This window comes from Bos javanicus, chromosome 25 (genome assembly GCF_032452875.1).
Source record: "Bos javanicus breed banteng chromosome 25, ARS-OSU_banteng_1.0, whole genome shotgun sequence".
Lineage (NCBI taxonomy): Eukaryota > Metazoa > Chordata > Mammalia > Artiodactyla > Bovidae > Bos > Bos javanicus.
This window is the reverse complement of record NC_083892.1, coordinates 41,157,990-41,181,751: the sequence shown is the minus strand read 5'-3', so window position 1 is coordinate 41,181,751 and position 23,762 is coordinate 41,157,990. Positions and strand designations below refer to the sequence as shown.

Sequence of the window (23,762 nt, the reverse complement as noted above, 5' to 3'; positions counted from 1 at the left end):
TCAATTTTCACCTGCAGCCAACTTCCTTTCCTTTCAGGATGAAGGTTATTCAAAGATTTGGATTTCTTCGAAATTGAATTAAAAGGAGAACAGGTCTCCACAACAAGGGAGATCTGAAGTATACACAGGACAGCCGTGTCCTCCCAGGCCTGCAGACCCTCCTGGCCGGGAGGGCACCCAGGCCGCGTGGCAGGCGGCCCCCCTTGCAGCCAGAGCCCTGCCCTGGAGACGCCCCCTGCCGAGGGCCTGAGATGGGGGCGCCGGGGAGGCAGAGCGAAGAACACGGCCTTCTGGCCGGTGAGGAAATGGAGACAGAGGCGCCATGCTCGGGGTCACGTTTAAGAAAGAGCCAGAGGCTCAATAAACTGACAGCAGATTTTATCACAGTAGGTTAGAAACACAAGGTCCACACCAAGACCCAGGAACAAACAGCAAGACCGGAGTAACAGGGCCCGTCCAGCACTTGCAAGCTCACCTCTACAGGTCCCGCCCGTGGGGTACCCCCGTCCCGCGGGATCTCCCAGAGCCGTGAACAGGCAGACAGGCACAGGGACGCGGTGAGTGAGTGTGCGGGGCTCCGCAGAAAACTCAGTGCTGGAAACTGTCTTCAGGACCCTCAAAGGACGGGAGTCCTCGGGGAACCGGAGCCTCGCAGGCGGCACAGAGGCACCGAGGAGCGAGGCCGGGCTGCGGAGCACTCTGGTTCCTGCCTGACCGGCCCTGCACGCCGTGTGAGCGGAGCCACAGGCCAAGCCCCGTGCCCCACGGGCGCCGAGCTCAGCGAGGGCCCGGCCCAGGGGACAGAAGTGTGGACCGCCGACGCCTCTGGCTCCGCCGCGTGAGATGTCCAAGCAGAAGCAGCGACGCCCGCGGCCAGGCACCTCCCCCAGCCGGAGCACCCTCCAGCGTGACCACAGGGGCCGGGACCCAGGGGCGCGCAGTGCAACTCAGGGAGGGGAGACCGTGGGAATTCTACTCGTGCTAGTCTTCACGTCACTTTATTTTTTAATTTAAAAATGAACGTACTCACACTTGATTATTGAACGCGGCATCACTATGGGTCACACAGGTGCTTTTAACATGGGCTTGGCGCACAGACCATGACGGCTGTAGCAAGGCTGTGAGCCAGCCAGGAGGGGCCGTGGGAGGAGCCCCGGGGAGGACGGGCGAGGGGCGCGGGGAGGGGCAGGGCTCACACAATCAGAGGGACACCACCCACGCACTGACATTCTCGGGGCTCTGGCCTCCAGCCCCGGGACACCTGCCCGGCCACGCTCACCCTCCCCCGCCCCCATCTGCCGGGAGCTGCTCTGCTCACCTTCACTGTTGGGGGAGCAATTAGCACCCGGGCTTTTAAGTCACAGCAGATCTCACTGGACGCACTTAGGCGGTCCCACTCCCTGCACAATGGCAGCCCGGAGGGGTGTGGGGGCTGCCTGGGGGGTGTGGGAGGCGACAGAGAGTCCCCCCTCGCACAGTGAGAAGTGGGAGGAGGCCACGGCCGGCCGCAACGCTGCCCCTCGTCCCCTGGGGCTCCGGTCGAGTGGCCTCCTCGTCTGTCACACGAGGGACTTAACGCTGAGCCGAGATTCTGGGTGCCAGCCAGGTCCCACGTGTGCGCTGTGTGCCCACTGCTGGGGCACCCGAGGGCAGAGGCCCTGCCCTCTCGGGAGGGACAGAGGTGGGCACGGGGGCGGCAGGAGGGCATCTTCCCAGCCCCTCGCCCGTGCGGCACTGCCGGCCAGACAGGAGCAGCGGCCGGGACTGCAAGCCCTCCTAGTCCCACAAACAGATGGGGGCGGGGCCTGCGACCAAAGCCGAGTGTGACCAGAGTCCCACCTAAGGCCATCCTGGCTCAGCCGTGCATCCTCCTCACGGCACAGGGTCACAGGCCGGCACTCCTGCAAACCGAGCCTCTCGCCCTTCCCCAGGGAGCAGGCTGGGGGCAGGTGCTGCGCTGGGCTGGGAGCGTCCAGCACGGCTCCGGGTCACACCCGCCAGGGCTGCCTCCGGAGGCCAGGCGAGCCCAGGGTGCGGTCCCCCGGGGACCATGCCTGCTGCAGAGCCTGCGGCTTGCGGAGCCCCGGGCACCTGGGTCGGCACGGTGGGGCGGGGAGCCGTGCTCCCTCAGCACAGCGACATGGAGCCGGACGGCCCGCGGCCTGCAGGACGGGGCTCTCAAAGGGAGGCCACGGAGGCCCCCCGCCCACCCAGAGCACCCCTCTCCCACGCGACCACAAATCTATCTTAATAAACATCTTCAAACTGGAGAGAGATGAAAGGCATTTTGTTTTGATTTCATTATATTTCCTAAAATTGCTTTTCTCTTTGGAGTTTTTTCCTGCCACGACCCAGTCCAGCTGCCCCCTCGGTGGGATAATGCAATAATACTGCCGACAAGATTGGCTTTCTAATAACTCTGCAAATGGCATTTTCCCATAACAAAAGAGGTGGACTTCTTACTTAAATGGATATACTAGAAACGTCAGCCTGGAAAGGTAGCCTGAAAGGACAATATCTTAACACGTGAAATTAAATTCTGGAGCCGAGAGGGTCCTGCTCAGCTGGGGCTGGCTGGTGCTCATGGCCCTCCGTGGGGCTCGTCTGGGGGCCGGGAAAAGCATTCAGGGGGCGGCACTCGGAAGAGAGCAGAGACTGAACCTGAGCCTGAACGTGAAGCAGGTGAGCTCCGCTGCGCCGCGCCCTTCCTGGGCGGAGAGCGTGACCCGGTCCTCGGGCAGCCAGGCCCAGGGGGCCTCAGGGGAAGGCCAGCCCCAGGTGCAGACTGTTGTTGGAGAGCAGAGCGGCATTCAGACGCCCAGGCAGGACAGCCATGCCCCAGTCCCGGGACCCCCCCTAACTGGGGACAGGGTCATGGGCAGAGGGCAGGGGACGGGGTCCAGAGGAGCCCTGCCCTGCCAGAGCCACCAACCCAAGCCACCACCTCCATCCCGCCAGCATCCCGGCCCCACTCAGACTGCAGTTTCCTGAGGTAGAAGCGGGGAAGGGGCACGGCACCCCTGATCCAAGCCTCGGTGGGCGGCAAAGAGCACGCCAGAGACACACAAAGAGGATTCTGCTTCTCAGAAGACGGAGCAGGTTCTGAGCTTCTTAAGCATTTCCTCCTGTGCTCCCCAAACCAAGAATTCCCAGCATTAGAAGAGGAGGCACAGGAGAGAAACCCTTCTAATAAGATTAGGAAGCTTGTCAAGGCCGAGGACGGGTGTGAGAGAAGCATGGAGACGCGTGATCAGAAGCGGCTGGTGGCCTTTCTGCTCTTTGGCACGAGAAACAGACGTGCTCAGCTCTTCTCCCAGGCGGGAGGCCTCGGCGTGAGCCAAGGGCGGTAGCCACAGGCAGTGCTCAGGCCCGGCCAGTTGGGGCAGCTGCAGGGCAGGTCCCCGCCTCGGGGGCGTGCAGGCAACAGGGCAGCTGCTGCTGAGGACCCCGCAGATGCCTAGGGGGCCGGGCGGTGCTTATCAGGCCTGCTCACACCACACAGCCCCCGAGTCCTCACTGGCCCCTTACCATTCACGGGAAAGTGGAAGGGGGCCCCTGAGCGCCGCAGCCCAGGCCCCGCTGGCTCCGCGCGCAGGCGTGATGGAAACAGAACCTGAGATGCTGAAGGTGCCAGCGGCCACTGCCGAGGGCCAGGCGGGGACCAGAGCAGAGCCCACTGCTCCCGGCCGCAACGCTGCCTGCCTGCCCCGAGTCTCAGGGCCCTCAATAGCAACACGGAAACACCCCTGCCTCCAGGGCTCCCTTGAAAGGGGAGAAGACACGATGCGTGAAAGCCACACGCGGCAGGGGCCCACCACGCCTGCAGGATGTGCTGGGACCAAACGCACTCACAGCTAAACACTCTCCACACGGCTCCGGTACTGACGGTGAAAACTCAGGCCCACACGAAAGCCTTCAGAAACGCAAGCGAGACGTCCAGTAAGTGAGGGGTAAACAAGCAGATCCATCTAGATAATGGATTTTACTCAGTGATAAAAAGAAGGGAGCTATCAAGCCAAGAGAGGATACCGAGGCTCCTGAACGCTCACCACTGACTGAGGCCAGTCTGAGAGGTGACACTGTGAGACTCCAGCTGCACGGCCTCTGGGGAAACCGCAACGACGGAGACAGCGGGAGTGCTGGGGTCCAGGGACGAGGCAGCAGAGAGCGGCGCCCTGCGGTGGGCGCACCGGCAGCGAGCTCCGGCCAGAGCCACTGGGCCTGGCACAGGGCGACCCGGGCGTGGGCTGCGGGCCTCAGCTCACGGAGCGCAGAGCTTCCCAGCTGCACCGCGGGCCGCTCACAGCGCACGGAGCCATCAGGAGGGCTGCCTCGGGCGGCGGAAGACACGGGAACTCTCTTGCCTACCTCACTTTGAAAACCTAAGCCACTCTAAAAGATAAAGCTACGCCATGTCGATCATCCGCAGTTTATGGCACAGACTCGACGACTGCTGTTACACAGTGTCCTGGGAATGCCAAATTCCCAGAGGTGGAGCCTAGATTAGGGCTGGGGATGGAAGGCCGGGGGCTAAGCTGCAGCCTAAGGAGGCCTTCATGGTGGCGGCGAGTCCTGAGGAGGGCTTCTGTGAGGACAACAGCATCACACACACTCTCACCTACACGCACGTGCTCACTCGCACACACACATGCACACACTCACACAAGCACACACTGCGTGAACATCAGTCCTGGGCCTGCTGCTGCACTGGATCCATCTGCGATGTCACCGCCCCGCAGCCCCAGGAAGCTGGTGACGCGCGCCTCTCCCCTGTTGTCACGACTTCCTGGGGGTCTACACTGTGTTCTTTCTAACGGTCGTGAAACGGACCCACCCGCAGGCTCCAGCACGTCTCCTCTCCTGGGCGCTGTGCCCTGGCTTCATCGAGCTTTGCCTGCCTGCTCTACCCCAACCCGAGGGAGACCCCAGCGCTGAGCCTGCCCACCCAGTTCATGGCAGCCACCCCCAAGAACCTGCGCTTCAGCAAAGGGCAGAGTGAGCGAGCCTGGGCCCTTTCAATCCCCTTCCAGCCTTCCCATCTGCTACGCTGTGAGCTTGGAATGTGCAAACCTCGCCTGAAGGTCGGCCTTTACAAATCGAGAGAGGATGTGAGAAAATATTTTGAACAGGAAAATAAAAATAACCCACATCAAAATTCACGGGGTAGGCACTGGTGATAAAAGCGCTTAGAAAACGACCGCTCGACGGGGACTTCCATAATCCAACAAAGACTGTCTCCAAAGACAGACGGCGCACGGGCGGCCTGTGCCGGTGAGCTACCGGGGCTTCCTGAGGCCCGAGGGAGACCCGGGCGCCAGGAGCCCCGCGTCCCGCCCTGCTCCCGAGGCTGCGGCGCTGCGTCGGGCGCGAGAACGCGCAGGCGCGAGGACGGTGCAGAGGGGGCGGCTTCCTGGGGGGCTGCTCCCACCTGGGGGCCCGGGGGGCCGCACACAGTGGAGGACCACCCTGAGAGGCAGCACTGCCGTACAGGAAACCCGTGCCGGGGAGGGTACCTAACAGGGAGCGAGACCGCCACCATAGAAACTGGCAAACACCACCGAGAGCGTGAGGAAGACCCAAATAAGGGACGGACGGCCAACGCTCTGGTTGAGAAGATGAAATGATGCTAAGGGGCTGCCTATCCCCAAACTGATGTACAAACTCTTTGTAAATTTGCTGTAATCCCAACCATTCCCCAGCAGACTCTGTGTGTGTAAACTGACAAAGTGACTCCGAAACATATAAGGACGAGCGAAGGACCAGGATGAGCCGGAGACAAGAGCGGTAATCCCTCTGGAGCTTACCGCCAGGTATCAGAGCCCCACCGAGTCGCCGCAGTGAAGACGGTGGCGCTGGCAGAGGACAGGTGGGACCAGCTGCAGAAGCTCAGCCGCCCGTCGGCCACCACAGGCCGGCAACTCAGGCAACCAGACCGCACACGGGGGACGAAGGGTCGTTCCAGAAACGGTGCTGGAGGAACGACACTCGCAACGGGGAAAACCGTCTTGTTGCCTGCTTCGCCCAGTCCTCTTGCCTGGAAAATCCCACGGGCGGAGGAGCCTGGTGGGCTGCAGTCCACGGGGTCATGAAGAGTTGGACACGACTGAGCGACTTCCCTTTCACTTTTCACTTTCATGCATTGGAGAAGGAAATGGCAACCCACTCCAGTGTTCCTGCCTGGAGAATCCCAGGGACGGGGGAACCTGGTGGGCTGCAGACCATGGGGCCGCAAAGAGTCGGACACGACTGAAGTGACTTAGCAGCAGCAGCAACAGCAGCCTGCTTCGCTCACACCCAAAATCAAGCCGTGTTGCATGTCACATCCACGTGTAAGAGGTTAGAACACTGAAGCAGGGGCATGTCTCCACGGCTCTGATAGGCAAAGATCAGTCCGTTGCCCCCCACAAAGCACCAATGTCGAGGTGACGAGACGGAAGCAGGTGGCCCAGGAAGACGACGCCGCCTGCTCATCACCAGATGGTCCTGCTCACTTGGGAGTCAGCAGGCCCAGGAGAGGGGCCTGCCACACGTCTCCCACCAAAGATCCCCCTCGACTCACCGCAGACACAACCGTCGAAAACCTCAGAACAGGGCAGGCAAGGCAGGAGCAGACCCTTCACCGATGGGACACCGATGTGCCCATCTCCCTAGGCTGCAGGGTCTCACAAACAAGGTGGTGCCTCTGTACTCAGCGTGACTCAACCAGAGTGGCCGGGCCAGGGCTCTCCAGTCACTGGCAGGGCGTCCACAGAGAAGAGGCCAGCCCTCAGCCTGCCCCCACCGGGGACACAGCTGTTAGGACCACCTGCCCGGATCACCTCCAGGAAACTCAGAAAAACCTGGAAATCCCCACGGTCTCCCTCCTTCTGATCACACAGACACACACACACACACACACACACACACACACACATGCCCAGACTGCGCAGTGCACGGAGCCTGGAACTGTGCGCTGGACTTGAGCACGGAGCCGGAGCTGTGCCCTCGCCCGCGGGGCTGCGCTGCCTGAAATCAGGAAGGAGTGCAGACTCCCGCCAGCAGGCTACTCTCGCGTCGCGGGCGAGCACCAGCAGGCTTTGGGGACCGCGGGGTCGTGCCCGGCCCCTGCCCAAGCCTGAACCTCCCTCTGCAGAGCTGCTGACTGCTGACCCGCGGCAGCAGCTAGACAAGCCCCGCCTTACACGGTTCCTACGTAACGCCCGCTCTTCTCAAAAACACCAAGTGAATATGAGGAACAGAAAGAGCTGCATTTACACAAGATAAATAACCTTATACCAACGCCGATACCCAAGCCGAGCCCCTCAGTCGGAAAAGGACCAGGAGGCTGGACAGAGCCCCCTGGGCACAGCATGGACCCCTGGGCGAAGGGGGCGTCCCGTCCTCAGGGACCCCCTAGTGACACGGCTCCCCCAGCCCAGGAAGGGCGCCCACCTTGCTCCCGAGCCTCCTCCAGCACAACTTCATCTGCACACGAGGCGAGAGGAGCCCCGGCCTCTCCTGGGGGGCCCAGCACTTCCTGCCTCGTCTTCTGTCGTCTGTTTCTCGAGCAGCAAGGGTGAGGACCCACGAGGTGGACGTCATCACCCAGACCACGCCGAGAGAGCCAGCCGGCAGTGACCGCTGTCCCCCTCCAGAGGCCGCGCCCCCAGGGAGCCGGGGGTGGGGAGAAGGGGGGAGTTTACTTTCATTTTTTAACATTTCATGCGAAAAGTTAGCTTTCACTGCTTAAAGTCTATAAATAGGGTTCTGTAGCCACATTGTGGAGTATTAGGGGCACGCTGGAAATAGCGCATTTCAAATAGGAAAATGGTTTGTGTTCACCCAGTTCTGGAAGCCAGTTTTCAATTGCTTAAAATAGTCACGGTATTTCACCAAGGTAATTACACTCTTAGCTATCAGTAACAATTAAACCCTTAGACTGGAGAAGCTTAATAAGGTCTCAAAATAAAATCGCACCCTCCAAGCACTGTACTCCGAAATGTCAAGCAGCCCCCTCGACGGCTCGCGGGAGCGGGCGCCCCTTGGAGGGCTTGGCCCAGTGCCCAGCAGAGGGCGGGACAGTGCACTCCCACACCCGCCCAGGGCCGGGCTGGGAGCCCCCAGAGGGTGGGGGCGCCTCCCCAAGAACGACAGGGAAACATAAGCAACCCACACCTCAAAGCCAGACAGCTGCCACTCCGGAGGTGCCCCGAGGAGGAAGCTCGCAGACCACGAGGGAGCCGTGTGTGAACCCACGGGGCCACGCGGGTGGGGGCGACGCACCCGGCACTGAGCCGGAGGTGGCAGGCTGGCCGCCCTCCGCAGACTGGCCTGACGATCGGCTTAATCACGCGGCTGGCAGAATGGATCCTGCGTGCTGGACCTGGGCCGCGCGGGCGACCGTATCGACCCCTCACAAACACGCCTCCGAGTGACCGGCGGTGTAAGCCATCCGTCAGTGCCAGGCAATCAATACGCCTCTCAGAGCTACGCCCGTGAGCGCAGCGGGCCAGGCCGGGCTGAATTAGGCCAGAACGCACTGCTGCCTTCCAACCTGCTGAGCCGGGGAGAGAAGACTGGAAATTTCCTGCCCTGGGAGCCAGGAGCAGTGACTCTCAAGGGCAGAAAGTGCCCGAGACGGAAGCCAAGCAGGAGCACATGAGTGTAGAGGCACCAGTGGACATGCAGCCCTGCCAAGCAGGTGCCCCCTGGCCCCGTGCCCCGAGTGGGGGTCCACGCCCGCAGCCGAGGCAGCCCTGATGGAAGGCCTCCAGGCCGCCGATCCAGTCCCGGGACGCTCACTCATGGGGCATCGTGGGCACCAGGGGTGGACGACACGGGCGGGGCTGATGGGCCCTGTGCGGGGACAGCTGTGGGCTCTCCAAGCAGCCAGGCTGTGTCCCCTGCGGACGGTCAGGGGCTGCACCCTCCCAGACAGCCTCACAGGCTGTGACTCCGAGGATGAGCTGGAACCTCCGAGCACCTCGAGGAAGTGGACCAGCCCTTAACACCCCAGGAGGGCCCGCGCAGGCCCACAGGGGGACTCCTCCCAAAGCCTGAAGGGGCTCCTCCGGGGCCACAGGCAGCTGAGGCCGGAGGGCCGCCCACCTGGGAGGCACACGCCTTCTGCCCTGTGGCACGGGCAGCCCAGAGCCCCGGGGGGCGGACAGGCAGGGGGCGGGCCTCGCCCTGTGTCCACCCCCCACCACCATTTATCTGTCCTCCTGACCACTTTCCCCCATCCCTCCCACCCGACCCCTGCCTCGGCAGCCTCCAACCTGGCTTCTTTTATAAGCTCAGCTTTCTTAGACCCCACCCCCAGGCAAGACTGTCTCTCCCCCATCCCTCCCACCCGACCCCTGCCTCGGCAGCCTCCAACCCGGCTTCTTTTATAAGCTCAGCTTTCTTAGACCCCACCCCCAGGCAAGACTGTCTCTCCCCCATCCCTCCCACCCGACCCCTGCCTCGGCAGCCTCCAACCCGGCTTCTTTTATAAGCTCAGCTTCCTTAGACCCCACCCCCAGAAGACCATCTCTGTCTGAGTCTTCTCGTCAGCGTAACGACCGCAGGTGCAGCCACACTGTGGCAGACGGCAGGATCTCCTTTCTGACGGCTGAGGAGTGTCCGTCCCTTGAGGGGTCCTCCGGGCATCAGGAACAGCGCTGCGACATACGAGGGGTGCGGAGGTCTCTGTGAGACGCTGCTTCTGTCTCCTGTGGACAAACGCCCAGAGCTGGGACCGCTGAGTCGCACGGTGGTTCCATTTCTGAACCTTCAGGAACCTCCATCCTGTCTTTCTGGAGTCTTCCCAGCGCCCCCGCGCACACCATCCCGGTGAGAACCACCAGGCCAGCTGAGTGACTTCCGTGTGGAGCACCGCGGAGCACTCGGAGCGGGCCAGGGTCATCCGGCCTAGACCTCTGGCTGAGGACAGAGATCCAGTGAGAGAGCAGTGCTCCTTTGGTCACAGGACGGTCTCCCACTCGTCACCAGGGGGGAGCTCCGCATTTCGCGCGTCAGGGACCACACACAGCCTCCGGCCCGGATGTCGGGTCCTGGCATCGGTGGCCCCGGCGGAGCCCTGGCCCTGAGCTCCGCCTGCCTCCCCTCCAGGCCCCCGCACGGCCTGCACCCTCGGGCTGGGTGTGGGTCAGCGATGTCTGGCGGGCCTCGGTTGCCCTGTTCTTTCCATTGTCTTGTCTGGAACCGTGGCGGCTTCCTGCTGTCCACGCTGGGGCTCCCCGCCCAGGAGGCCCGGTTCTCCACGCTCCTTCCACCAACGTCAAAGTCCTGGGGCTCAGCTCCACCCTCAGCACCTTCAAAACTCCTCTGGAGCCAAGACGAGCTCTGCATCTGTCACGTTTGCGGGCACAAGGGGGTGTCAGCCCTGCCCGTCTGTCCCTGGGACCGTAGCCTCCGTAGGGCCAACCACACGCCTGTATCATGGGCATGTCCCACAGTGCTGACACCAGGACACAGAAGAGACACAGGAGACGGAGGGGAGGGGCCTAGGGAGCCAGCCTGTGTGACTGAGTGTGGCCGCCCCGGCCGGGGGGCTGGCCCGCTTCGCCCCGGAGGCAGTGGCTGAGGGTCTCCCCTGAGGGGCACCTGCTAGGTCGCTGGTGGGACAGGCTGCGCCCGACACTCACAGCAGGGCACACCCACAGGGCACAGGCCGTGAGACAGCAGGCTTCCTCCAGCTGACTCGACCAGGAGGTCCCGGGTGTTTATCAAATCTTCAAGAACACACGGTTGTCACACGTAGTACCAGCTCCTGGTGCGTCCCAGGAGAACTGCCACCTTCCGGGGGGGGCCCGCCCAGCCCCTCAGCATCAGCCTGCCAGCAGCTGGACGCTCCCACCCACCCCCCACGAGAGCATCTCAGGACAGATTCTGGCTTTTTCCTGCCTCGTCTTCTGAAATTTCAGCATCCACGGCAATGTCTTAAATTACGCTCTCTCACACAAAAACCTTAATTCACGCTCCAGCAAGCTCTGCTTATCGAGGCAGACTTCAGAAGCCCCGGGCTCAGCACAGTTGGAGACCCCGGCCCACAGTGCATGCCAGCCTCTGCTCACTGGGCTCTGAAGGAAGGAGAGGCTGGGCCTGCCCGGGGACGGAGGGAGGGTGACCCGCGTGAGGAGCCAGCGGCTCGGGGCCGATGGCCAGCCCCCGGTCAGCAGGCGAGGCCCTCAGGAGGAGGAGAGGAGCAGCGGGGCTTCCGGGTCAGCGTCTCACAGCCTCCTGGAGAGGCAGGGCCAAGACAGGGCGGCCGCACGCAAGGCGCCTCCTAGGGGCGGGGAGCTGGCCCACCTGAGCCGCGGCGTCCAGGCCGCTCCGTGGGCGGCTACCCACTCCAGCAGCAAAACACACTGCTGGGGGCTGAGAATGCACCGCGTGGCCGAGACCAGGCCAGAGGAGGCCTGGAGAGACGACTGAGTGTGGACACGGGGGCCGGCCGGGGGCCGCTGGCCTGGAAGGGTGGACGTGGGGGCCGGCCGGGGGCCGTTGGCCTGGGGCTGAGGATGCGGGGGGCCCCGAGCCGCTGGCCTGGGCGGGTAGACGCGGGGCCTCGGGAGCCGCTGGCCTGGGGCTGTGGACGCGGGGCCTTGGGGGCCGCTCGTACCTTCGTCAGCAGCAGGACTCTCTTCTGCAGCCGCCGCGCCAGGGCCTCGTGCGTCTCGCGCCGCTTCCTCTCCTCCAGCAGCTGGCCACCGAGCTGGCGGACCTCGTCCTGGAGCTGCAGTCGGGCCTTCTCCAGCTCCCGGGCACTGCAGGGCAGAAGGGCAGAGGGGTCAGGCCCAGCGCCCACGCGTCACTCAGCCCCGAGACAGAGCTGCACGCGCGCCCAGCCCGCCCCCCACTTCTGAACAGCTACTTGGAGCCTTTCAGGAGACTCAGGATTCAAACGGGGCCCAGAGTGACCCCAGAACACGTCACGCGCAGCGGGGAAGATCGCCGGCTGCGGGCTGAGGCACCTCTGAAAGAGCCAGGCCAGCCTGGAGCACTTCCCACAGGCCCGCAGGAGCCCCTTCCACCCCCGGATAATGCAGAGCTCCAGCGGGGCGGACCTGGGGGCCTTGAGCTGCCCCCAACCACAGATCAGGGTGGGCGGCCGCAGGCCCGAAGCCCAGCACGCCCCTCAAAATGCCCCCGTCCTTCACAGCCTGCGGGACCGTCCTCCACCCTGGCCTGTTCCCACTCGGACTTTCAGAGCCCTGTCCCGTCCCACCTACATCAGAGGTGCCCACACACAGACACCCCCGTGCTCTGTGAGGGGACAGCTACCAGGGGAGCTCCCGGGAGGCACGCCACCACGGGGCAGGGAGGCACCAGCCCCAGGGGCATAGGGCGGGGCAGGAGCACTGGGCGGACACAAAGCTCACGCCACTCCAAGTAGAGAAAACCGCTTTCCAAAACTGTTTTTTTTTTTAGCCATGCTATGCGGCATGGTGGGGGTAGGGGGGGCGCGGGCGTGGGGGGCAACTTCCCCGACCAGGGATCAAACCCACAGCCTTCGCACCACAGGCATGGAGTCACCACTGAACCACCAGAGAAGCCCCTGTTCTTTCCTTTGGAGGTTTTATCAGGATTACGTCATAAGCTTCGACTTAAAACGTTTACCTGGGCTGATGCCCAGTGACTACACCTACATGACTCTGAAAGCATTAACAGCTGGAGCCAGGCCTACAGAGGACACCTGTGTCTTGCATCGTTCTCGGCTGTCCAATTGCTTTTTTGCCTCGACTATACGATTTTCAAGAACACCTTAATCCACAGGGGTGGCAGGCGGCTTTCTTTGGGGGTGGTCTCCACCATGCCAACTTTTCCTATTTCACACCTGAGTCAGTATATGGTTTTTATTATAATTCACTGCAATCCTTTAAACAGCCAATCGGTGAGTAAACGTAAAACGCGCATCTAGAGGCGCTGTACGAGAGCTCCTGGTCTGGGCTACCTGAACGGGGCTCAGCGCCCGCCGGAGCCGGGACGCTGTCCCCCGAGGGTCCCACCCTGCCCCGCCTGACCCCGGGGAGCCCCCTCAGAAAGCCTCACCCCGAGACTGAGGCCCCCACCCCGCTGCACACCTGGCCGACGGCACCAGCCACCTCAAGGTGATGAGTAACCAAAAGCATAAAATGATATTAAAAAACAAGTGTACAAATATTCATTTGGAACAGCCTTGTTAACAGGCTATTTTGAGTTCCAGTTCAATTTGGAACTATTCAAAGGCCGACTGAATGATCAAGGACTGTGAAATCGACTCTGGAATCACCGACTTCAGGTGGGGATGTTCAGAGCGCTTGAATCATGGCTCTGCCTCGAGATTTAAACAGAGGAGCTCAAGTTCCCTTGTCCGAGCAGGCCGAGGGCAGTGGGGGTGGGGTGGGAGGCAGAGTTGTGCTGCCCTGCACCCCAAGCACGAGGGGGAGCAGGGGGCCCCTCTTCAGAGGGCAGGAGGCCCGCCCAAGGCATGTGGCTCCCTCCCCCCAGCGCCTCCTGCACTGCCTGGCAGAGCAGAGCTGGAGAGGAGGCTGGAGAGGAGGGCGGTGGTGCAGGAGCCACGGGGCAGAGGCAGACAGGAAGCGAGCACGCGGCCACCTCAGGAGCGAGAGCAGAAGCGAGGGCAGCTTCAGGCTACACGACAGCACACCCGCCGATGGAGGGCAGCACCAGGGGGTCCGAAGCCACCGGGTGTGCGTGAGGGCCTGCAGGGGTCAGAGGGCAGAGACAAAGAGGATGAAGAGCAGCCAAGGAGGGCTGCAGGGAGCGGCAGCAGAGAGCGAACGGGGCCAAGACCACCTCCCAGAGCAAGGCAGCAGAGACGCTGGGCAGGGGACAGAGGAGGAGCGGCCCTGGCTTCTGCAACTCCTGGGGGAAGCGGCTGCTCCGGGAAGAGGTGTGCCCACAGGACTGACCTCACAGGGTGGGGACGCCCCCACGGGCAGGAGAGGAGGGACTGTGAACAGCTGGGCCTTGGGGGACAAGGGCTGAACGAACGGGCACAAACATGCCGCCCCACCCCCAGGAGCGTGCTTTCCTGATGTTTCCAAGATCTCACCCCGTAACGCCCCAGATCAGCCTGGCCTGCCTGCCCACAGGCTGCACCCCCCTCCCAGAGCGCCTGGGGGGGTGCAGAGAGCGGCCTCGGCAGAGCGGGCCTCCTGCAGCCCGACGCACGGCCCGTCAGCGCCTCTGGGCGGGACACAGGAGTCCGATCACACAGCCCCTCCTCTCCACGGGAACCTTCTCTCGTTCCATCATGGCCTTTCTGCTAAAGCAGAGGAGAAAACTCATAAAAAATTAAACTTCTGGCTCTGTGCTCACGCTGAACCCTGAGGTCAGTGGCATTTTCGTGCACCCCTGGGAGCTCAAAGTGAGGCCCTCAGTTCTCAGAGGAGTGGCCAGCCGGCAAGTCCATCCATTAACGCCTTTCCGAGCCGGTGTCTGCAGGAGAGGGTAAGGCCTGAGCACGAGAGCCCGCTCTGCAGGCGGGGCTGCGTGGGCCTCTGTGACGCCTTCGTCATCAAAGCACCCCGCGCAGGGAGGCCTGTCTTCAAGGAGCGGTTAAGGGCGCCACGGTGCTGTGAGGCTGCAGGAGCCGCTGTGCCCTTCTCCTGGCGGTGCGGGGCCAGCCCTTCGTCTGCACCCTGCCCTCCACGTCCTCCCCCTGCAGCTCCAGCCGCCGCGCGACACCGCTGGGAGGCAGGAGGGCAGGGCGGGGCAGCCCACCTGGGAAGGACGCTGGCCCTGTCGGAGCCCTGCTCTGAGATGCGTCTGGAGCGGTGGCTTTGCACCCAGGCCTGCCTGGCAGGTCAGCTCAGAGGGCGGAAACGGTGCTCCTGTGGCTGGACCCAAGTTCCCACCAAGAACAGCCCTGAAATGCGTGATCCCTCTGGGCAGTAACATGGTCCAGACGCTCGCTGGGATGGTGGGACAAGGCAGAGCTTGATTTGTGACGACTGCCCAGGAGCGTTCCCCAGGCAGCACCAGGCGCCCGCCGAGGCCTGCAGGTGGACACAGCTCAGATGCCTGGTGGTCACGCGGCAGCAAACAGGTCACTGTCAGTGACCGTCCCCAGCTGCTCAGAATCCTCAGCGCATCCCTGCCCTGGGCTCCAAGGAGCACAGAGCAGATCCGGCCGACACACGCTCCCCAGAGCCTCCGTCCCACCGCGGGGACCCAGCAGGGTGCTATGCTCCTCCGCCAACCAGGGCATGGGCCCACCACCAGCCACTCCAGGGCAGTGGCCGCGCGCCCCGGGCCACCGGTTAACAGGCAGGCGGCCGTGTGTCCATCGGGAAGGATGGGGCTGCAGGCCAGCTGCAGAGCTCAGAGGCCCTCTCCACACCCCTGGGGCAGCCGCAGAGCCACCCGAGGACGACCACGTGGCTCGGGGCCACCACAGCTCCTCAGGGAATCCTCAAAAGCTGAAAACTCTCCAGGGCTGCCTGTGTACAGTGAGAGGAAGGCCATGGAGAGGGCAGGGCGGAGTCCCAGCCAAGGCCCAGGGTGCCCCAGGAAGAGGTGTCACCCAGAGGCCCGGGGCGAGCACCACGTCTGAGGGGGCAGAGCACAAGCAGGCACGATGGTGAGCAGCGCCTCCCCGCTGAGAAGACCAGTTTAGGGTATGAGGAAGACACCACACGGGCTCAAGAAAAGGCGACAGGAGAGCCTTGAAGACTCCAGCAGAGGGCGGAGTCCACCCATCCGCATGCGGCAGGCCGCAGGGGCCCCCGGGGGGCCTGGACCTGGGAGTGCACGGCAAGGGGTCAGGGTCAGGAGTGGGTGGGCCGCCAGGGTCAGGGTCTGGGTCAGGAGTGAGTGGGTGGGTCCCCAGGGTCAGGGTCAGGAGTGGGTTGGCTGCTGCTCACCCACTGAGTGACTCCACCAGGACTCCCCGCCAGGCAAGGTCTAATTTTCCACGCAGACCAACATGGGGGAAAAGACACTTGAGGGACATCCGCGCAGTGACTCCATTTTCACTGGTGACTCCCCACCCCGCAGGGTGTCTTGAGTGAGCGGCGCTGGGCCGGGTGGGCGGGGAGGAACTGAGCGGTTGCGATAACGCAGCGACATTCAGGAGACGCCGGCTGACAATTGCCAGTGGACAACTCAGAGAACAAGCCTGGGCGTGTGAATAGAAGGCAGAGAAAAACGAAGGTCTAGCATGATTGTGAACACTTATTGAATTTCCTGAAACTCCTGGAGGAGAGAAGGAGCCTCACCTGCTGCGGGGGCCTCCAGCGCGGAGCCCGGCCACCACGTGGCCCCACCGCCAGGTGCCAAGGAGGAGCCTGGGACCCTGAGGCCCGGGAGTGACCCTGGGGCCCCACACAAGCCCGCGCGGTGACAAGCGGGGAGGCAGAGCCCTCCAGAGATGGGGCAGAATGCGGATGGCTGTCTGGGCGCTGATACCGCACAGCCGACCACTGGGAGAGGGTTAGACTCAGGAAACGCATTGCCACAGACAGCAGACGGTGCGGAGGCCCAGCGCACCCTCCCGTGCCCCAGGGGGCACCCTGAGAGCAAGACACTGGAATGCACCTCACACCTGTGAACGTCTGCAAGGCCCACCCCCCCAACCCCGGCTCCCTGTCGTCTGAATGTCTGCATGGCCCACCCCCTCAACCCCTGCTCCCTGTCGTCTGAACGTCTGCACCCCACGCCGCTCCCTGTCATCTGTGAATGTCTGCACAGCAGCCCCCCCGGCTCCCTGTTGTCAGCCCCCAGGTGACACTGGAGGTCACCAGAGCCACCGTCGGAAACACGCATGCAGGGCCCGGCAGCAGGCACTGGCTGCTCCCCAGGGAGACAGGACGAGAGCTCATGGCGGGGCCAGCACCCCATGCTCCACGCACGCCCCCTGGACAGGCTGTGGCCTGTCACGGTCCCCGGGCATGCGGGCTCTGGAGGCCAGTTGTGAGGTCTCTGTGTCCGGACCCCACGCTGGTCACGGCCGCTGGTGCACGCTCACAGCCTTGGGTCCCTGCTTACACAGGCCATCAGTCATGGCAAACGGACCGCCTCCTGTGAGTCCGCATCGATGCGGAAAAGAAGGCCGTGGTGACTGGCTCTATGGCGCACCCGGCATCCTGGGACAAGCTGTGGGGCGTGGGCCGCCCGGGCCCCTTGCTCAGGTCTGCCAGCTGCCCCACCCTCCATAGTGTGCTGGCCTCACCCCAAGCCTCACTCACAGCACAGGCCGCGCGCAGCCTCCGCCCCTCTGCCCGCTGCTCCAGGCCCGGGAGGGACAGGCCAGCCCCGGGGCTCACAGGCCCAGCCCTGCTCCGCCCACAGAGCACTGAGGAAGGCCTGCTTCCTAGCTGGAGACCCACCACCACCCAAGGTGGTCCCCACGCTGGCTCCCCACGTGGCCCTGGGTCCTTCGTGAACATGGCCCCGTGGATCAGATGCTAAGAGCTTGTGACGGAAAGACCCCTTTCTCTGAAATGGCCGTTTTACAGCAAATCGCTCAAGTGGCAAGCTGTGGGCAAAGACAGCGATTGACAGCCTGGCTCACAGGGGGAAGGGCCTGTGGGAGCCCCAGGGGGTGGTCCAGGTCCCCCCCAAGGAGCTCAGACTGGCCATCAATGCCCACCAGGCGGCCGGGCCAGAGGGCCGGCTGCACCACCCACCGAGTCACTGACGGGGCCAAGGTTACTTTAGGGGCACCTTCTCAATGAGCCTCACATGGTTCTCAGGCATTAATGTTACAAAACCATTTTTTGAAGAATTGACTCATTTTTTAGACAAATTTTACATAAAATCTCCATTTACAGCATTTCAATGTGAACAATTCAGTAGTTTTAGTATATTTGCAACATGAGAGTCGGACCATAACAGCTGAGCACCGAAGAATTGATGCTTTTGAACTGTGGTGTTGGAGAAGGCTCTTGAGAGACCCCTGGACTGCAAGGAGATCCAACCAGTCCATCCTAAAGGAAATGGACCCTGAATATCATTGGAAGGACTGATGCTGAAGCTCCAATTCTTTGGCCACCTGAGGCGAAGAGCCGACTCACTGGAAAAGACGCTGATGCCGGAAAGACTGAAGGCAGGAGGAGAAGGGGACAGGATGGTTGGATGGTGTCACCGACTAAATTGACACGAGTTTGAACAAGCTCCGGGAGACAGTGAGGAGAGAGGAGTCTGGCGTGCCACAGCCCAAGGGGCCGCAGAGCCGGACACGCCCGAGCGACGGGCCAGCATCAGCACCGACTGCAGACCTGACCCGAGGCCACAGAAACTCACACCAGCAGTGTTCTTCCAGGAGTTATAGCTTTAGTTCTTGCATCTGGGTCTCTGATCCATTTGCGTTATTTTTTGCACTCAGTTTGAGGCAGGGGTCCAAATTTTATTCTTCTGAAGTTACCTCGGCACCATAAAATGCATTAGGAAGAGACTCCTCCTCTCCTATTTTTTGGTGCCAATCACGTCTATAAACGCTGGTAAAATTCACCAGCGAAGCTCTGCTGGAAGTTCTTTGGTTGTTAGTTACTGATTACGGGTCTGTTCAGACTTCCCACTTCTTTTGAGTCCGTTTTGGTACTCACTGCATTTCTGGGAATTTGTCTGTGCCATCCAGATGAACTCTATGTTCTCTCACACGGTTCTTCATGTTTATTTAGGGTCACTCCCACTTCCAGTCCCGATTTTGTCAACAAGAGGAGTCTCTCACGTTTGCTCGGTCACGCCAGCTCAGAGTGCCGGCGTTATTCATCTTTTCAAATAACTAACTTCCTGCTTGTGGTTTTCCTCCACGGTTTCTGTCTTATCCGTCTCTTCATTGTTTCCTTCCTTTGGCTTGCTTTGAGTTTGTTTTGCTTGCTTCTCTTTTTCTAGCTTCTTAAGGCAGTTTTGACTTCAGGCCCTCTTCTGGCGCGGGTGCTCACAGCTGTGCGTCTCCCTCTGAGCACTGCTTCTGCTGCACTCGTGAGTTTTAGCGTGCCACTTTTTGATTCTGGTTCCTTACTGAGTATTTTCTAACTTTGCCTGTAACTTCTTTGACTGATTGGTTATTAAGAAACACGTTCTTTAATGTCTGCCTTTTGTGAATTTTCCAGGGAGAAGGCAATGGCAACCCACTCCAGTACTCTCGCCTGGCAAATCCAATGGATGGGGGAGCCTGGTGGGCTGCAGTCCATGGGGTCTCGAACAGTCGGACACGACTGAGCGGCCTCACTTTCACTTTTCACTTTCATGTATTGGAGAGGGAAATGGCAACCCACTCCAGTGTTCTTGCCTGGAGAATCCCAGGGACGGGGGAGCCTGGTGGGCTGCCGTCTATGGGGTCGCACAGAGTTGGACACGACTGAAGCGACTTAGCAGCGGCAGCAGCAGTAGTGAACCCTCCAGGTTTCCTTTTTTAAACTGATTTCTTGCCTCACTCCACTGTGGTAGAAGAACATACTCTGCGTGGTTCTGAACGTTCTTCATGAAGCATATTTCATGTCCTGACACACACCCGGTCCCGGGCAGTGTTCGTGTGCCCCTGAGAAGAACGTGTGCTCTGCCATCGAGTGGGGTGTCCTACATCTGTGTCCGTGCCTAGATGCCCTCGCCTACAAACGGGGACAGACACTCCTACCTCGTGAGCTTTTCACACAAGCTCATGGAGAGGAGGTACACAGAGGAACCACTGCAGCCCTGCACCCAGAACCTCCCTGGGCGTGGAGAAAATTAGCAGTGCTCCAGACAACCCAGGGAGGAGTCCCTCCTCAGTGGCAGGCTGGCCCCACGAGAAGCACTCAGCCCTGTGACCTCTGCGCTACACTTTAATTTCTAACCCTAAGTCTAACCCTAACTTCCCAGAAAAGTCTGACTCGGAAAGAGGATCCACCTTTAGGGCCACTGGTGGTGGGGGCGGCGGGGCGGGTGGTAGGGGGAGAAGGAAGGAAGCAAAGACCCGGAGGCCCGTGCAGGGCGGGGGGTCTTGTGCATGTGTCTCCGGGAGACGCAGCCCCGGAATGGCGACAAGGCAGGGCTTCTTTCCTGCGTTTCGGGGAGAGAACGAGGCGGGCGCCACCCGGCTTACCCTGTGGGTGTCCCGCAAGCGCTGAGGAAGAGCCGCCCGCTGGAAGCTGTGAGTCACCCGCTTCCCCCGGAGCCGCTCCCTGCGCTGAGCCCCGCAGCCTTTCAGGGGGAGCCACCGCCCCACTCAGCAACCCCAAAGGCAAACAGCACTCAGCAAGACGAGGAAGCAGGCTGGGGACAAAGAAGAGCACTTCTCTCCACACAAACTCTCCATAGGAAGTGGATTGCAAAGCGGCCATCTGTCTGAGATTAGCATCCCAAAGCTGTACCACCAGGCGAGCAAGGAGCCTGGCTCGCCTGAGCCCAAACTTCATCACAGTAGCAGAAAGAGTCCCATTTAAATGATAATAACGCCAAGTGCTTAGGAAGCTTTTTACAGAAAGAAGAGCCCAACTGCACCCCAGCTCCGGGCAGGCTGGACCAGACCCACCCTCCCTGCAGGCCTGCCCCGGCCACCCGCCTGGACCTTCCCAGACTGAGTCCAGAGGAGAGGGACGCGAGCTGGGGGCGCATCGCCCGGGGATGGGGGGCGCAGGCCGGGCCGCGCCCTGCACACCTCGGGCAGCGGCAGGGGTGGGGACACAGGAGAGGGCCCAGGGCCCGGCCAGGCGGGCCTGTGGACCGCGGAGGGAGGGACACCGCTGAGCACCGCAGGGGGCTCCACCGACTCCTCAGGGCGGGTGGGCACCCCGAGAGGGCCGCGGGAGGCACCCCAGCAGCCTGCTTCTGACATGCTGCACCCACCGCTCCCGGCACAGTGCCCCTGCACGGACAGGCCTGTCCACCGGGAACGGCCCCGGGGAGAAGGAGCACAGAGCCGGGGCTGACGGACGACGGAGCGGGGCCGCTGTGCCTCCAGGCCTGCACCTCGGAGCGCCTCTCAGCCTGCACGTGATGAAGCCCAAGGAAAGGAGGTGAGGGAGCCGGCCAGCCCGCTGCCCGGTCAGCCCAGGGCTGCCCTCTGCTCTCCAAGGAGGGGGGTCCTGCGGCCCAGGCTCAGGGTCAACTGTCCAGCTCTGGGTAAATCTGGGTAAAAAACTATAAAGAGAAGGAGCTGGCACCTGGGTATTTAAAACTCAGCGTGCAGCTGCAGTAGGTGCAGAGTGGTGGTGTTCATCGCCTGTCAAAACAGCACAACGCAACTGCAAGGTCTAACGCGGACTCCAGTCCACGCAGGAGACGGGCTGAGAGGGAGCCTTGTTACTCATGAAACCCCATCAGGACAACTGGGCAGCTCTCCGGAGAAGACCAAGTGAAGCCTTACTTCAGAGCTCCTATCAAAAGACAGGCTCAGTGATGAAAGGTTTTAGACATAAAACATAAAATCATCAAAGAGGACAACACAGGAAAATTTTTTGACGACTTAGGAGACAGAGTCTTTCCCACACTCATACAAAAACAGAGTAGAAGCACTAAGGGCAAAGGCTCACGGGCTCGACTGGAGAAGAACTGAAAGTGAACATGAGGAAGAAAAACTGCACAACCAAACAGAAAGGGAGTGTCAGACTGGGAAACCACAGTTTCAGGCAAAGGGCTCGTTTCCTTGAGCTATTAAACGCTTCTCTAAAAAATTAATTTTTAAAAAGGCAGACCGAACGGGTAAAAGATTATGAACAAATACACAGAAAAATGTGTCATTAACAGCGACACTGAGAGCCCTTCACAAAAGCCATGATCTGAACGGCCAGTGAGCACAGAAAACAGTGCTCAGCGTGATCCGCTGACAGAAAAACACCCGGGAGACCGCAGGGAAGCCCTGGACACCGGGTGGGAGACTGACAGCCCCGAGCGCCGGGGGAGCGAGCGCCGGGTCCCTCCGGGCCGGTGGATGGGAAACCGGCAGCTTATCAGCAAGACGGGCGGGCGGCATCCTACACCTCAGGTGTGCTCGAGACGGGAGCGCGTGTCCCACAGACGTGCACATTCTTGGCTTTCTCGTGGCAGTCAGACGGGGCCCCGCCCAAACAGGACTGGGGCAGGGACACACGCACGTCAGAACCCCAGCCCCGCTCCGCAGGGGAAAGCGCGCCACGGACAGAGGGGCATGTCCTCTGCTCAGCACCCTTGCTCAATATTCTCAAGATTCACCCGAGCGGCTATGGCGTTGGGACCTGAGGTTGTGCTGTGTTGTGGACGTTGACGGCACAGGTAACCAGGAGCCCCAACCCTAACTGCGAGCACTCCTGTCTGATGACAGGTCTGAACGGTGGTCTCCATCTGGTGGGGGTGCTGACGGGGCTGAGGGCCCGGGACTCCACTTCTCCGGACCGGACGGGTTGTAGCTGCTGTCCCTGAGCTGTACCGTGAGGGGTCAGCACTGCACTGAACATCAGCGACCCCTCGGGAAGGTCCTGCTCAAACAGCCACAGACATTTTCACCTGACAGTCACGGAACGAGACTGAAGGGCCAGGCCTGAGCCGAGCGGGGCCCTCCTCCTGGGGGAACCAAGCCCCGGGCAGCGGGCCCAGAATGACCCAGCGCCTGCTGCCTTCAGACCCTCCTGCGTGACGAGCAGGCCTGCAGCATGGGCTGAGGCAAGCTTACCAAGTCTGCCTTTATGAACTGTGCTTTCGGTGTTATACCAAAAAAAATTATCGTCAAGCCTAAGATCACACAGATTTTCTCTGGTAGTTTTTCCTAGAAGATCAAAGAGCCTTTATAAGTGTTAAGCCAGATAACGTGTATATAAAGGCACTTGGCCCAAGATAAATGTTCAAAACTGGGTGGCTTCTAAAATCGCGTACTTTCTAAACAGTTCTGCCTCTAAGTACTTCTCCTAAGGGAATGATAAGAAATGCAAACGGATTTGGGGACATGTGTGCTAACCAGAGTAGTACTCAGAATAAGGAACCCAAGGATGAAAACAGGTTATCTATTGAGAGCCTGGCTAAGTAAAGCGTTCATAAAGAAGCAGCCTACAGCCCAAAGGTTACGTTTTAAAAGAACACTTGGCACGGAAAAAGTTCACAGAGGTTTAAACAACACAGGAAGACCCAAACCAAACAGTACCAACAGTGTAAACTTCCCCCTAAAAGTGCATCAGGAAAGCGAGAATTTTACACGCACGTCGGCAAGAATGTGAGCCAACACGCGCGGTGGCTTTCGGGGCGGGATGGCGGGAGGCCGTCCGGCTCGCCTGTCCTGGTTTTCTCTGCTACCCTGTCAAACGCTGTAATGAAGATGTGTTCCTTTGTAGCCAAAGCCCTTTTTAAAGTCAACTGAATAAAACACTGGCATCTCCTTCGCCGCCCCCTGCCCTCCTGTCCGGGAGGGGGCATGCACGGCCGGCCACGGGGAGAAGGGCTCCCAGGAGCCACACCTCTGACCTCCCCCTCACACAGGTCAGCGAGCTAATCACACGAAGGCGTGCCAGCCGGTCCCCGGCTCGGGGCGGGGGGGCACTTGGATCCCCTGAGAACGTCGGGTCACCACTGAGGCACCCAGAGACGGGGACAGAAGCTGGAGACAAATGGTACCAACGGAACCACCACAAAACCAAGTGCCACGTGGGAGAAGCTGGCACAGATGTTCACCAGAGGGATGGGCAAGAACGGCCGTAGCCGCCCGGCTCAAACAGGCCCAGACTGGAGCAACCCCAATAACCAACAGCAGAATGGTGTACAAAACTCCAGCATTTCCCAACGCGGAACATCACAGCACCACAATGAGCCACCGGCAACCAAACACAACACGCGTGACCCTCAGAGTGCCCGTGAGCGGCAGCACACAGCTGAGACAGAGGCGG

General features: G+C 61.2%; 1 protein-coding gene across 7 annotated transcripts in view; it reads right to left on the bottom strand.

Moving 5' to 3' along the window:
- The window catches only part of MAD1L1 (mitotic arrest deficient 1 like 1), a 243,949-nt gene that overhangs the window by 121,340 nt on the left and 98,847 nt on the right, over positions 1-23,762 (bottom strand). For 6 of the 7 annotated variants that reach the window (XM_061402349.1, XM_061402350.1, XM_061402352.1 and 3 more), the window contains one exon: positions 11,606-11,750. In XM_061402349.1, the coding sequence (XP_061258333.1) occupies positions 11,606-11,750 (145 nt within the window). Of the gene's footprint in view, positions 1-11,605; positions 11,751-20,017; positions 20,418-23,762 lie in introns of those variants that run through there. The other variant, XM_061402355.1, reaches the window with a different exon arrangement.